The sequence below is a fragment of the Antechinus flavipes genome, chromosome 6, assembly GCF_016432865.1.
Source record: "Antechinus flavipes isolate AdamAnt ecotype Samford, QLD, Australia chromosome 6, AdamAnt_v2, whole genome shotgun sequence".
NCBI classification, from domain to species: Eukaryota; Metazoa; Chordata; class Mammalia; order Dasyuromorphia; family Dasyuridae; genus Antechinus; species Antechinus flavipes.
In genome coordinates this window covers 222,050,649-222,064,962 of record NC_067403.1, presented here as the reverse complement: position 1 = coordinate 222,064,962, position 14,314 = coordinate 222,050,649, and the positions used below count along the sequence as shown (strand labels likewise).

The 14,314-nt window shown below is 35.4% G+C and overlaps 1 protein-coding gene across 1 annotated transcript; it reads left to right on the top strand.

Annotated features, from left to right (window-relative positions):
• Positions 1-178: 178 nt before the first annotated feature.
• Positions 179-13,816, top strand: LIN7C (lin-7 homolog C, crumbs cell polarity complex component). The gene is made up of 5 exons (XM_051964386.1): positions 179-271; positions 5,490-5,608; positions 5,907-5,978; positions 9,495-9,704; positions 10,251-13,816. Exons 1-5 carry the CDS (start codon positions 235-237, stop codon positions 10,404-10,406), a joined length of 594 nt encoding a protein of 197 aa, XP_051820346.1. The 5' UTR covers positions 179-234; the 3' UTR covers positions 10,407-13,816.
• The last annotated feature ends 498 nt before the right edge of the window (positions 13,817-14,314 follow it).

Below are 14,314 nucleotides of genomic sequence, written 5' to 3'. Positions count from 1 at the left end.
ATTTGTTAACTAAACAACTCCAACGAGGAAAAGGCGGGCGACGCATGCGCATACGTGTCCCCCTGCGTGCTTAGGCGAGCCCGTAGCCCCGCCCCCATCGAGATCTCGCGGTATTTTCTCTCGCTTCTTTTCCCCTCCGCTCTCAAGGCCCCCTCCCTCGGGGACGTTACCTAGGCACGCAGTGAGTCCGTCGTTTGTCATCATTTCCCGTCGGGCTGCGCGCGGGGGGAGAAGATGGCAGCATTGGGGGAACCTGTGAGACTGGAGCGGGGTGAGCGCTGGGCCCGCGGGGAGGACTCGAGGTCGGAGGAGGAGAAGGCGGGGGAGGCTAGGACCCTTTCCTTGAGGAGGGGCACGGGAGGGATCCGGGCGGGAGGAAGGCCTAGCTGGGACGGCCCGGCCAGGGGCCTGGGAGTCGGGGCGGGGCCGGTGGAATCCGGGCACTCCCACCCCTGGCCTGGAGTGACGTGCGCCCGGGCCGGGGGCCGAGACCCGGGACCCTGTCAAAACCCTAACTCATGCAGCGCTGACCTAGGGAGTCTCTGCTGGCTCGGAGTACCTCGGGCCTCCGGCTCCTCACTCGCCCCGGTACGGGCGCGAACGAGACGGGTTTAAGGCGAGCACGGCCTCTTTCCCTAGTGGGACGAGTGACTTTAGAAAGAATCTCGGCTTTGGCGTCTGCATAAGAGCGCCGCCCCTCACTCTCTGGGCAAGTTACTCTGGGACTCAGTTTCCTAATCTGTAAAATGAGACGGCCAAACTGGAACTCGGTGTACTCAGCAGAGCAGCTCTGAACTTATAATGCTGGGATCCTTCCTCACTAGGGAGACGCATTTATGCGTGCATACATTCAACTCATGACAAGGAACAGCAAAATCACATACCCCAATAAATAAGTAAGCAGATGAAGTTCTTATAACCAGGCATTGTGCTAAGGGCTACAGATTCCAAGATTTTTTTGCGAACTATTAACCTCCACTCCTCAAATAGACACTTATTTGCATGCATGCACATATGCAAATTCTGAACGTGTACAAAACGTATCCAGCCCTTGTGGGCATGAACATGCATGTGCATATGCAAATCTCCACATGCATACAAGCACTCATCCAGACTTTGTGTGCATGTACATACAAATCTCTGCATACATACAAGCCTGCTGCTTGTTTACTATGCAACAGGCTCTCATAGTCCAGACACATTGGGCTATATTATAGCCTCCTGTCCTTTGTAACCCCAGATGATTTCCTAGAATCATAGATTTAAAATTGAAGGGGATCTTATGGTTCATCTAGTTCATTTCTTTGCAGTTAGGGGGTGAGGAAATTGAGGTAAAGTGATTTGACTAAAACTGCACAGGTTATTACAGAGTACAGGGCTGCTGGCCCACCTGGGTAGTGCCAGGTCTCCCACCTTTTTCACTGGACCAGTTGGCTACCTAAATGGCTTGGAGTCAGGAAGACTCAGCTTCAAATCCTGTCCCACAGACTTAGTGGCTGTGTGACCCTTGACTCCTGTCTGCTTCAGTTTCCTCATTTGTAAACCAATACCTACCTCCCACACTTGTTATGAAGATCAAATGAAATTATATTTGTTAAGTGTTTCACAAACCTTACAAGGCTCTATAAATGCTAGCTGTTATTTCTAGTGACTGAGCCAGGATTTGGAGACATTAATATCTGTGTGTGTGTGTGTGTATACACACACACACATACATATACACATACACTAATATATAAACTCATTCCCCGCCCCAACATACAAGAATTCACACTACAATCTTAATATAGCTACTAAATATAAACTACCCTCTGTACTCCCCAGATGCACTGAAACACACACAGAATCTGAACATTGAGAACAGATTACATTTCTTCCTTTCAACCGCACATAAATATCAGATATTTTGTCCATTTTTGCACAGTCTGGGTATACACACAACACTTCTATTAAATCATACATAGTAGGTAGACATTACCTAATTTGCCCAACCATATACATCACTCCCAGACCTACAAATTCGCTTAACGGTTACTACTCAAACCACACACTTCATAAAGAATATCTTTTATTTAAGAGGTAAGCGATTGCCTGGCCTGGAAAGGATAGAATCATAGAGTTACAGGAAAAGGCGGGTATTATTTTCTGAGTATTCTTAACATTGGAGCAGTGGATGAGGCCACATGACTCATCTTAGCTGGGGTAGAATTAAGTTCTCAAGGAGCAAAGATCAGCTTCCTTGTAGCCTTATTTTTCCCATACCACCTAGCTGTAGTTGGTTGATAACTTTGGACCAGGAAAAAATTGTTTGTGAAGTGTAGGTGAAATAAAATTATTTGAGTAAATTGAAATTTACCTTGTTTGAATAGTGTTAGAGGATTTTAAAATACTCTAAAAAATTCTTGTATATTATTATGTTAAACGGAACTTTTGTTAACATTTAAGCAAAATTCTGGGTTTGTCTATTTTTGGAGTTCGATTAACATCAAAAATGCAGAAATTAACTTTTTTTGTAGTAATAAAAATAGAATAGGCATTAAAATTATCCTCCAAATTATGCTTCCAAAATTTTAAGTAGATTTAATCTCTAAGGATATAGAGCATATTTCAGGGTATTGTGTTTAGTAGTCAAAATAAAAACTAAAGGCTTCACAGAAGACCCAGATTCAAAATCCACTTCTAATACATAATAGCTTTGTGACACTGAGCAAGTTCTTGCTCCAGAAAACTCTTTTGTGTTCCAAAAAATGTCTCATACTTCTTTGGGGTAGAGAGTTTAAGGAAATTTCTACATAAATAAATTTGCAGGTTCTCACCATAATCTATAAAAATATTTTGCTCTTTCCTTACCTTAAAAACACTTAATCTTATTATTCTTGTGCTCATTATTTAGGTACTTTTTAGAACATTTTATGTGCTTTACTGGAGGCTAAAGGAAGGTCTTTATGCCTTTACCCATCCCTATTCCACCAGCCTATTAATTAAAAAATCCATTTTTCCAGAAGACTTAATGCTCTTAGCAGGTTTGCCTAAAACACAAGACAATAATATCCCTTTCCTTGGTATAAAACTACTATGCTTTATGCCAAGGAATTAATCTGTGATGTCAAATAGGAGTAAGTAGGTTTTTTTGTTTGTTTGATTGGTTTTTTTAAAGCTAATTTTAGAATTCTAACATGTTGGCAGTAAGTGTTCTTTTGTATTTTTAAGTACTGGAGAGAATAATTGCATGTAGCATCACCTCTAGCATCTATTTTTGGTAATGATGACTTTCTTCTATTCAGTTTTGTCTCTGCTCCTTTGTTTCAAATGATAGTAGAGTGGCAAAAGATATCATTGAATTGTTAGTGATAGCAATTTGTCATGACAAGAAAATCAAATTATAGTAAACTGTTACCTGGCATTTTAGAAAACCTAATTCTTTTTAACTGCTGCATCTACCCATCTGTAATATAGTGATAACTGATGTTTGTAGTGATGACTTGAGTTCTTTGTAGTCTGAAAGTACATTTTGAATCATCAAAACAGATTTAGTTCTGCAAATAGTACATGCTCAAATCATGTTCATCATAGTTTTAATGGAATATATTTTATTGTATACTAATACTTAGTTAATATACGCATCAAATATGATAACTTAACTATAATACTTGAGTAACCAGAAATCCCCATTTACCAGCCGTCCTGAATAATAGTTTATTGCTAAGAAAATTAGGTTGAAAGGGATCTTACTGCCATTAAATTTGATTAGCATAAATTCAGTTTTTAATCCTCTAAAGTTGAGGTAAAAAATTCTTATCTGCCTTTTTGTCTCTGAGATTCTCATTGAATGTATACATGGCTGCATTCCAGCTGAGAGCACAAAGACATCCTTGCTAATCCTATAAAGGAAATCCCCAGTAGTGAAGTGAAACAAGTAATAGCAAATTCATGATTTAGACTCATAGAATTGTAGCTGTTGAGCTGGAAGGGACCTTAGAGGCCATGTAATCTAACCCTCTCGTTTTAAAAACCAGGTACTAAGGACTAAAGAGATATTTATTTCCCATTGTCACACAGGAGGTGAATAACGGAGTCAGGATTCATGTTGAAGCCTTTTGACTCTAAATCCACCACTCTTCCTTCTGTGTTTCCTGCCTTGCTCCCTGAATTGAAAGGGCAAAATGCTTTCTCCTAATATCAGCAAAAGGCTCAGGTTTAAACGGACATTATTCATCCCTACTTGATGAAATTTAGATGGAGAACTATCCAAGTAGAGGTGAAAGGATAAAATATATTCTTGTTTAGCTTATGAAACATTTAAAATCTTAAGATGCACTTAAATGCATTTCCATAGGGACCACCTCCATTTATGCCAAGCTGTATGTTTATGTAAGCTAAATCATTCCGCTTGCTTCAGGTAGCCATCTATTTCCAAGTGAATTAGTCTAGGACATTGAATGCATATTCACCATTATTATTGTCAAGTAACCCAGAGAACATGTCTTGGTGATACATGATCTTTGTATAACAATTACAGTACATATATATGCTTGAGAGTGTATTTTAATTGAGTTTCCCTACTTAATTCTCTTCTTTCCTTGGGAAATGAAAGTAATTTTTACTTATACTGTACAGGTCTCTGGTCTGTTAATAATAAGCATAAAATTAATATTGACTGACTCCATTGTCCAAAAAAAAATTTTGTTCTTGCTAGGCTATAAATTTTTTTTTGAAACATTGGTATTGTCATCTCTCTACACTAAGTTCCTAGTTTTTTCTTCTGAAAACAAATACTGTTTTACAAGGGGACTTTTCCTCATTTTTTTTTTTTAATTAAAAAACTTTAATTTTTTCTCTTACCTTCTTTCCTTTCTGCAGCAGGGAGGAAGAGGGAAGTTTTTTGGGGTTTTTTCCCCTATCAGGAAAAAAGGAAAAAAGACTCTCCTAGTCTTAACTACAATGATCAAAATTGTCCATTTTATCTTGTCTCATAGATGCTATATATTCTAGATGTTACACTAGTGTCATCAGTTTTTTTTGTTTTTTTTTTTTTTATCAGCATTTTACCCTAATCTTATTGGACATCTTAGAATTCCCTCATTTTCATATACAAATGAAAGGGATACAATCTTTTCCACATTTTAGTTTTTTAAATATCAAGAGACAGTGTAGCATGTTGGATATGCTGCTAAATTTGAAATCAGAAAGACGAATCCAAATTCTGTTTCCCATACTAACTATTCCCATGTAATGATGAGCAATACCTTAACCTCTTTGAACTTTCATGTCCATATTTGTAGATATAATAATATCTACCTCACAGAGTTGTTTAAGATAAGTTAATGTATCTGATGTTCTGCAAATGTTAAAGTGCTCTATAAAATATCAGTTATTAGTCGATTTCTGTTGATGCAGTCTACTCTCTTAATTTATAAAATTGTTAAATATACATTTAGAGAAACTATTTAAGTTGTGTGTGCTTGTATTTTTTTTTTTTTAACCTACAGATATTTGTAGAGCAATTGAATTATTAGAAAAACTACAAAGGAGTGGGGAAGTACCACCACAAAAACTTCAGGCTTTGCAAAGAGTCCTTCAAAGTGAGTTCTGCAATGCTGTAAGAGAGGTGAGAAATGTAACTAAAATAACTTTGTCATTGATATTTGCTGAAGTTGAAAACTTAAGCCAGTTACTTTTGCAAGGCAATATTTTCATAATATAGTTAATATTTTAAATATAGTGAGACATAATCCTAAGGAATTTGGCTTAGCAAAAATTTCAATATAAAATAACTTGATAAAAGTGTTTGACTATACATAAAACTAATTATTATGCGCTGTTAATTAATATGCATAGTTAAATGTAGGTTTTTAAAATGTTCTAAAATTAAGTAAAAATTACCTCAAATGACTTTTGATTTTCAGGTATATGAACATGTTTATGAAACTGTGGATATCAGCAGTAGTCCTGAAGTGAGAGCTAATGCTACTGCCAAGGTAAAAGTTTTTAGCTACCCAAAATATGTCATCATAAAAGCTAGATATTTATACTAGGAAAATAATAGAATTGTTATATAAAGGGAATGTGTGTATTAAAACATTTTTTCATTCTGGGAGAGGAAAGTGATAAGATATATTAAGATCTCAAAGTGTTTTGATATCATCTCACATTCTCTCTTCCTCCCATTCTCTGGCAGAGAAGTGGCTTTTCTCCTGACCAGGGCCTCTACATCTGCATTTGATCCCATTCTCTCTCTTTTTCTCCAGAAAATTACAATATCATTCATCTTTTTTTCTCTTTGAACTTTCAACTGTTTTCTTCCATTCTGTCTTGAAACATGCATGCCAAAATCTCATCTCTCCTTTAAAAAAAGAAAAAGAAGAAATTTCTCTCAGATCCCATCATTCCTTCTTTTCTGTCTTTCTCTTTTTCAGTCAGAGTCCTTGAAAAAGTTACCTTCCCTGGCTACCTCTACTTCTTTCCATTCCTTGGCCCTTTCCAGTTTGGCTTCCATACTCGTCATTTAACTGAAAGTGACTCCACTGACCACTCTTTCCTGCTGATACTCTCTTCTCTGTGGATTTTCATGGCATTATTCTCTCCTAGTTTGTCTTCTCTCTGACCAAGCCACTGCTCCTTGGTCTCCTTTGCTGGTTCATCAATTCATTTAATGTCCCCAGTATTCTGTTGGCAGTCTTCTTCTCCCCCTTTAGCTCTCTCTGTAACATTATACAAACAACTTCTACGTCAGTAGTTTCTTTGTAACTTAACAATCTCATGTATTTAATTGTCATCTCTATGCATATGACTCCTAGATATGTTTATGTGTACGCATGCATATATATGTATGGGTGAAGCTAGATAGATTTATGTCTTTGCCCTTATATCTAGAGATAAGTTATTTAGTTCCAGCCCCTCATTGTTTCGGTTTTTTTGAGGTCTCTGGGAGCAGCCTTCATTTCAGTTCAGTAATCACCATGAGAGTAGCCAACAGTTAAAGTCCAAATCCTTTATTATCTCTTTCAAAGTCTTGTCTTCTTTCCTGGGGCTCAGTTAGCTTTCTTATAGTCCAGATTCTTTTATTTTCTCCTTCTGGAGCTGGGCAGCTTTCTGGAGAGCCTTTCAGACCAGCCTTGGTCTCAGGGGAGAAATGTCTTCTCTGCCCTCTGAAAGCTTCTCCTCTGTGGCTCTCAGCCCTTGCTTATATGCTCCACACTGAGTATAAACCAATCATAATATCACTAGGAAACCATTATTTGTTGTATGATTAAATCAGTCATACTGAACCATGTTAAATTAGATAATCATTGTCTTCTCAATTCCACTTAGTACCTTGTGAGCATCCTTGTTTCATGTTCAGAGTTCTGGCCCATAACACCTCCCCTCTAGCTTTTGTCTTCTACCAGTAGTTGTTTCTCTGACATTTCATATTGGATGGCTTGGAGACTATCTTAAATTCAATCTGTCTAAAGCAGAAGTCAGTAGTTTTTCTCCTAACCCTTCCCCTCTTCCAAAACTTTTCTATTTCTTTCAAAGATAACACTGTTTTTCTAGTGTCTCAGGTTCGTTATCTCAGCCTCATCTTGTCCTCGACCTCCTTGACCATGCCATATATCCTATTAGTTACCAGAATTTGCTATTTTTACTTTGACAACTTAATTCTACTCATATAGTCAGCCCCTCAGCACCTCACCTCCATTATTGCAACAGATTTTCTCCTCTCCTCCCCCCCAAGTCTTTTAACAATTCCAGTGCCTTCTACTTATGACTTCCAAAATAATTCTCCTTAAGAGCCTTTTGAACCACATCTTTTCCCTACTCTGTCAATTCTAGTCGCTTGCTGTTTCCTCTACAATCACATATATTCTGTTTAGCCTCAAAATATCTTTCTAATCTTATTGGATATGATTCTCCCTCCCATATTCTCCAATTCGCTTACAACACAACTGACTGGTGTGTCTAGAAGCAATTTCCATCTTACATTCCCTTCAGAATGGTTGTCTTCCTTAAAAATGCAGCTCAGATACCTTGTTCAGGAAGCCTTTCATGAATTTCCCGTCTTCTATTGTCCTACTCCCAAATCACCTTGTATTTAATTGTTATCTTTATTGTTTATATTTAAACTTATTCTGCATAGGTTTTTCTATGTATTTCTTGTCATGGCAAACTAGGTTAATAACTTGCCTAGGGTCACAGGGCTTCTGAGACCAGATTTGAGGAGGATGAGTCTCCCTGCCCCCAGACCCAGTACTCTTATCCATTGTGCCACTTAGTTTCCTTCCTTAAATATTTGTCAATTAATTGGCCATATCATCTGCCTTGACATTTCATGGCTGGCCATTCCATGTGTGTTTGTATGTGCAGATACTTGTATGGGTGTGTATAATTTTCACTCTACCTCAAGTAATACAGTTCAGTCTCCTTTTCATATTCATTTGAAAAAGGATTAGAGTAATATTTAAAAAGACAGTAAAGCCTTCTTTTTAGCTCTGATGTTTAGAAACAGTTCAATCATTGATCCCTTCTTTCGATTCTAGTAGTAGCTCAGGACTTAATGACCATATAGTTGTTACTGTACAGGACTGTATGGACCTGAAATGAACACAATAAGCAAGTGATGATAATTCACTTTCATTGTCACTTATTTGGTATACAATGGGGAAAGGCAACACAAATTCCTGTCTTTGAGAGGACTACATAAAATATTAAAAAAAAAACCATGTTAATATAGTGAAAATGACATAACTGGAATTCTCACTTCTGAAACCTCTAAGCTTGGACAGGTGACCTCATTTTAAAACTTCACTTTCTCTGGAAGGAAAATGATTAATAATTTGGACTATTTAGCTGACATGATAGTTGGGAAGAAAGTACTTTGTAAATAACAGACTTGTAGGATATACAGAGCACTTTTTTTCATTTGATCCTAGAAAATTGAGTGAGAGAATACTAGAGGTGTTGTCCCCATTTGAGATGCAATGTAGGGTTAGAGAGAATGCCTCGAAGTCAAGACTTGAGCTCCAGGCCTACTTAGAACCCATTCTGGCTATGATGACCTTGGATAAGTCATTTAATATTCTCAGCATCCTTTCTGTGCAATACTCTTAATACTCTTTAAGTTTCAGAGAAGGTGTTGACCAGCATTAATAGGAGTTTCCTCACCTGAAAATCCTTTATGTTGATGAAATCACAAGTCTAGCTTTCCTCCTATGACATCAGGAAATTGTTGTTGAAAGAGATTAAATGACTCTACAGTCCAAGAACCTGTACTCTCCTTTAGAGGATATCCATTGCCCCTAGTACTTTTTGCTTACTCTCTCCAAAGTGATTGGTGGGATGTGCTAGTTGATTTTTAGACTTTCTCGCACAAGTGGCTAAAAAAGCTTGGTCTATTGAACATCACTTCAAGAAAATGACCCTCATAGTTCTTTGTCCCATTAAGCTGATAGTGGACTATTCTACTATGTAAATTTTCACATGTAAATATAAAAGTCAAAGTATTCTTCTTTCAGGCTACTGTTGCTGCCTTTGCTGCCAGTGAAGGACATTCTCATCCTCGAGTTGTTGAATTACCAAAAACTGAAGAGGGACTTGGATTCAATATTATGGGAGGCAAAGAGCAAAACTCTCCCATCTACATTTCTCGGATTATTCCTGGTGGTATAGCTGACAGACATGGGGGACTGAAACGTGGGGATCAACTCCTATCTGTTAATGGAGTGGTAGGAATCTTTCTTTATAGTTGCAATAATGTGTTGTGACCACATGAGGGTGTAATTTGTTCATAGAAATTTAGAGGATTAATTTTGAGGAAAATGCAAAGAAATTTTTATGGTGCCTTATAAAGATTAGAAAACTAGTGGTCCAGAGGCCTTTTGAAAAATATTATAAATGAAAACACTCATTTGACAGTATAAATTAGCAATGATAAGTATGATTCTTTGAGATCTGATTTTGGTTTTGAATGTGTAGGACAAACATTAACATGAACATGTGACTTGGCCAGATACAGAAACAGAAATTATGAAACATTGCATGCTTGATCTCTGACTTTGGAAAATAACAAGTTTCTTGACTGTTGCTGTTTCAAAATTAATCATGAATACCAAGGTTGAGAATTTTGTTGAGCAAAGTATTTCTTAATACTTTCTTAATGAAAATTGTAGGTAGTGAATTGACCTGTGTTTATAATCTTAAAATAATGGCATTTAAATTTTTTAATGTTTTTAGGATTTCCTGCTAATTGTTTTTATTTATTTATTTTTTAGAGTGTTGAAGGAGAACACCATGAAAAAGCTGTGGAACTGCTAAAAGCAGCACAAGGAAAAGTTAAATTAGTTGTGCGATATACACCTAAAGTCTTAGAAGAGATGGAATCAAGGTTTGAAAAAATGAGGTCAGCAAAACGCAGGCAACAGACTTAATATACTCTTCATACCCTGTATTAATAAACTTTGTATTCCATTTTGCATTTAGCTAAAAGTTTTACTTAGGACCTACTGAGGGCTGCACTGACCGGGATTGTATAAAAAAAAGTTCTCATAAAATAGTATTTACCATTTTATAAACACCTGTCTTAACATCATTTATGGTTACAGAAAAGCTTTCCCTTTTTTTCTGACAAAAAAAGTAAAAGGCAATGAGGGCAGTTCTGTCCAGCTCTTTTTACAAACCTTTTTCAAATGCAGTTTTTGTCATAAAGTTGTTATAGACTTTTAAAAAAAAATGCTTTTTAAATATTAAAGTGTACTTTTACATTCATAATTTTTAAAAGCTTCGTTTGACTGCTTATTTAAAGGTAACAGGTCTTTTGACTCTTTTTTGCTATTTTTTTAACCTGTGAAGTTTCTTTATAGTTTTACAAGAAATGAAGCATCCCATCAAAAATCACAGTTTCATCACAATCTCTATTACATAGTCAATACTAACATCACTATTTGATGAACACATATATAATTTATGCAATTTTAACTCAATATGACATTTGAGGTTTTTTACCATTATTTGAGACATATGCAATGAATATTTATTTATACTGATTTGTAAAAACAAATTTTTTAAACCGAAACAATCATTCCTAAGAAGTGTTATTCTTTCATTATATTTGAATAGTAGGAGAAGAAGATGTAATTTGATTGTGTTATCCCTGATTACATCTCTTTCTAACTAATTTGTATTCAGCAAAACATCTTAAGTCTTAAAATACCAAGAGCTATTTCAAACTTCATCTTTTTCATGCATCTCTTTATTCTCTTTTGGTGGCATTCATTTTTATTTAGATAAATCCATATGTTGCAATCCTGTCATTTGTAGACATGAGCCAGTGTTCTTAGGGGAGAAGAATAGTAGACACAGTAAAAGCAGTAATATCATACTAGCCCAATAAGTTACACTTTTTATTGACCCAGCTTTGAATGAAGATTTTAAATGAAAGGAAAATAGAAGTATGTATTCACAATGTTAGTTAATTTTTAATTTATTCATTCACAATAATGTGTCCAAGTGGCAGATTTTTTGCTCTGGTAGAGAATCGCCAAATGGAATGTGCAACACTGATCATGATTCAGATGATAATGATGAAAACTTAAGGGAATACCTCATTCATTTGTCTACTGGTTGTCACTGTTTCTCTGAAAGGCAGCTATAAGTATACCTTCAACATTGGTAAAGTAATTTTCAAAGACTGAAATTAGAAGAGAGGTATATTCTTCTTTGGTCAAAGATTATATTAGATAGGATTTTTTTCCCCTTAAATCTAATAAATGACAGACGTGAAAAGGAAGATCAAATGTTGAACTAAGGTGAGAAAACTTTGCATAATTATCTGACCTGTTGTAAAAAGTTGGCATTTTGTAAAATTTCTAAAGGACAATTAGAAATATATACTTTTTCTGCATGTTTGTTAGTACTGTGAGTCTTTAAACCTTATTCCAGTTTCCAGTGATTTTAATAGTAAGGAATAAATCGCAACATTGTTATTTATCAGTTAGGTATTGAGCACTGGATTGCATGGTTGAATATGTCTTTAGTCCACTACAAAATGTTTCTTGTATTGGTAATCTCATGTTGTTAAACTGTATATTTTTCAGGATTAACTGATGTTTTAAAATGTTGAGACCAAAATAGTATAGAATTATGGACATATTTTAATTTAAGTGGAAAATTATTAGAAATATTTGTTGTAGAGTTTTATATATTAAAGAGAGGTATTGGTGCAAATAAAAACAATAATATTATTGTAAAACTTGTATATCTTGCATTACAGAGAAAGCATACCCTAAAGAAATCTTATTTTAGTATAGCTACAGCTGCAATAGTTTTTAAGGGTGTGTCAACATTTCATTATAAATTATGGCTTCCTGGTTCAGCATCTCAGCTGTTTCAACTCTGTCAGCCAAGTTAAATCTTTTTTGGTGTTGAAATTTAGTAAGTTGAGTAAGCTATTTTTTTCTTCTTCGGTAATCCACAATCTGTTCTTTGTGTGGGTTGGCACCTTTTTGTAACTCTTAAAATAAAGATAGCTTAAAGGGAGCCAAGTACAGTAGTTTCACTTGAGCTACTGCTAAGCATGAGTAGTAGTAGCATTTTGTTCTCATTAAATTCAGTCTTCTCAGTTTAACCTAGGTCTCAGAGATTAGTTATAGATAACATCTAATACAAAGATGTCAGATATGAACATTAGGAAAAGGGAACTTTGGTCTTTGAACTCCTTGACAAATTAAATTTTAACGTGGTGTCACAATAAAAACAATTGATTTTAATTCAAAAAATGATTATTAAATCCACCATTTATGTGCAAGGTATAATGCCAGGCAGTAGGCAAGATAGTCCCAGCTGTCAAAGATCATGACTTTATAAGAGGGTATAGGGCATCTACACAGAAAAAAGTAAATAAAAAGTAACTTAGGAAAGGTTAGATCACTAATGACCGAGGGAATCAGGGTAAGCTTCATGAATAAGGAGGTTGATGCTTTTCTCAAAAGTTTTTATTTTTTTCCTTTTTACTCTAAGAGGCATTCATTGGTGAAAGGAAAATGGGACAGAATAAAAGACTAGGAGCAGGCAGTTGTCTTTTCCCTTGTTTCGGGACCCTATGTACACAGGACTCTTTGTGACTGGAACTTCAGATTAATTCAGTTGGTAGTAAATGTAATTATCTTCTACAACTTGCCATTATTTTTTAAAAAATCATTAGTGATTAGGATTTGCTAAAGTTATTTAGCAGCCTACCTTTTTTTTTTTTAATTAAAGCATGCCAATGGCAATATTAAATTTTTAACTATGCCTGGGATATTTTTCTCTAGAAATGAATTCGAATAATAGCTATGTATGTGTAAATATATATATATACACACACACATATGTAATATTCATGTGTGTATATATACATATATTTACATAAAAATAAAGATGCTCACTATTTGGGAGAGCAAAAAGAATGCAAGTGAGAAATATGTTTTTTGACAATTTCAAAACAATTTTATATGACTTGATTCTTTCATCATTAGTATAAACACTAAATAACAGTAGTCTGGTTTTGTGCAACCTGAAGATCCAAATGTGTTTAAAAGATACCATCATGATTTTATTTTATTTTGCTGTTTTCCAAATTAGCTTTGTTAAAGTACTTTGTTTACATTTAATATCGATATTGCAGCATTTAATAGAAAAGATGGTGATAACTAAATAGAATATGAGCATGACTTGGTGTGGATTTAAAAAGAATACATGTTGTCGAGATTTTATTATGTGGGAAAATCATTTGAAACATCAACTACTCTTTAATAATTGTATTTCCTGAATAAATGTATGTTTATGACTTTTCTAACTTAAATATTTTATGTTGTCTTTTATTCTGTCAAAAAAGTTTGGCAGGTTACACTTTATCCTTCATCAAAGTCTTCAAGGGAAGAATTTTTCATTGGAAAGAACAAAACAAAAATGGCTGACAGGGAGCTGATAATCGAAGATAAATAACAATAATAAGAGTACCTAGCTGCCCTTAAGTCACCTGTTCCAGAGGAACTACATCCTTATATACTAAAAGAATCACTTTCAGCAAGGATATTTGAAGGATTCGGGAAAATAAGCATTTTGATATGGAAAAAAAAAAGTAATAGAATCTGTTTAACTTGGCAAAAATAAGGCTTGGAGGTATAAGCATGTATTAAGCACTTACTATGTGCCGGGTACCTTGTTAAGCACTGAGAAATACAAAAAGAAGCAAAAGACAGTTGTTAAGGAACTTACAATCTAATAGGAGAGACAAGATGCAACAAATCTTTATACACTCTGTATAGAAAATAACTAACAGGGAAGGCACCAGAATTAA

Bases quoted from the DNA above. Each gene is read 5' to 3' on its own strand.
- LIN7C (XM_051964386.1), top strand. From the start codon at position 235: ATGGCAGCATTGGGGGAACCTGTGAGACTGGAGCGGG. The intron at 5,979-9,494 runs GTAAAAGTTTTT...TTCTTCTTTCAG, and splicing joins GAGCTAATGCTACTGCCAAG to GCTACTGTTGCTGCCTTTGC. The intron at 9,705-10,250 runs GTAGGAATCTTT...TTTATTTTTTAG, and splicing joins TCCTATCTGTTAATGGAGTG to AGTGTTGAAGGAGAACACCA.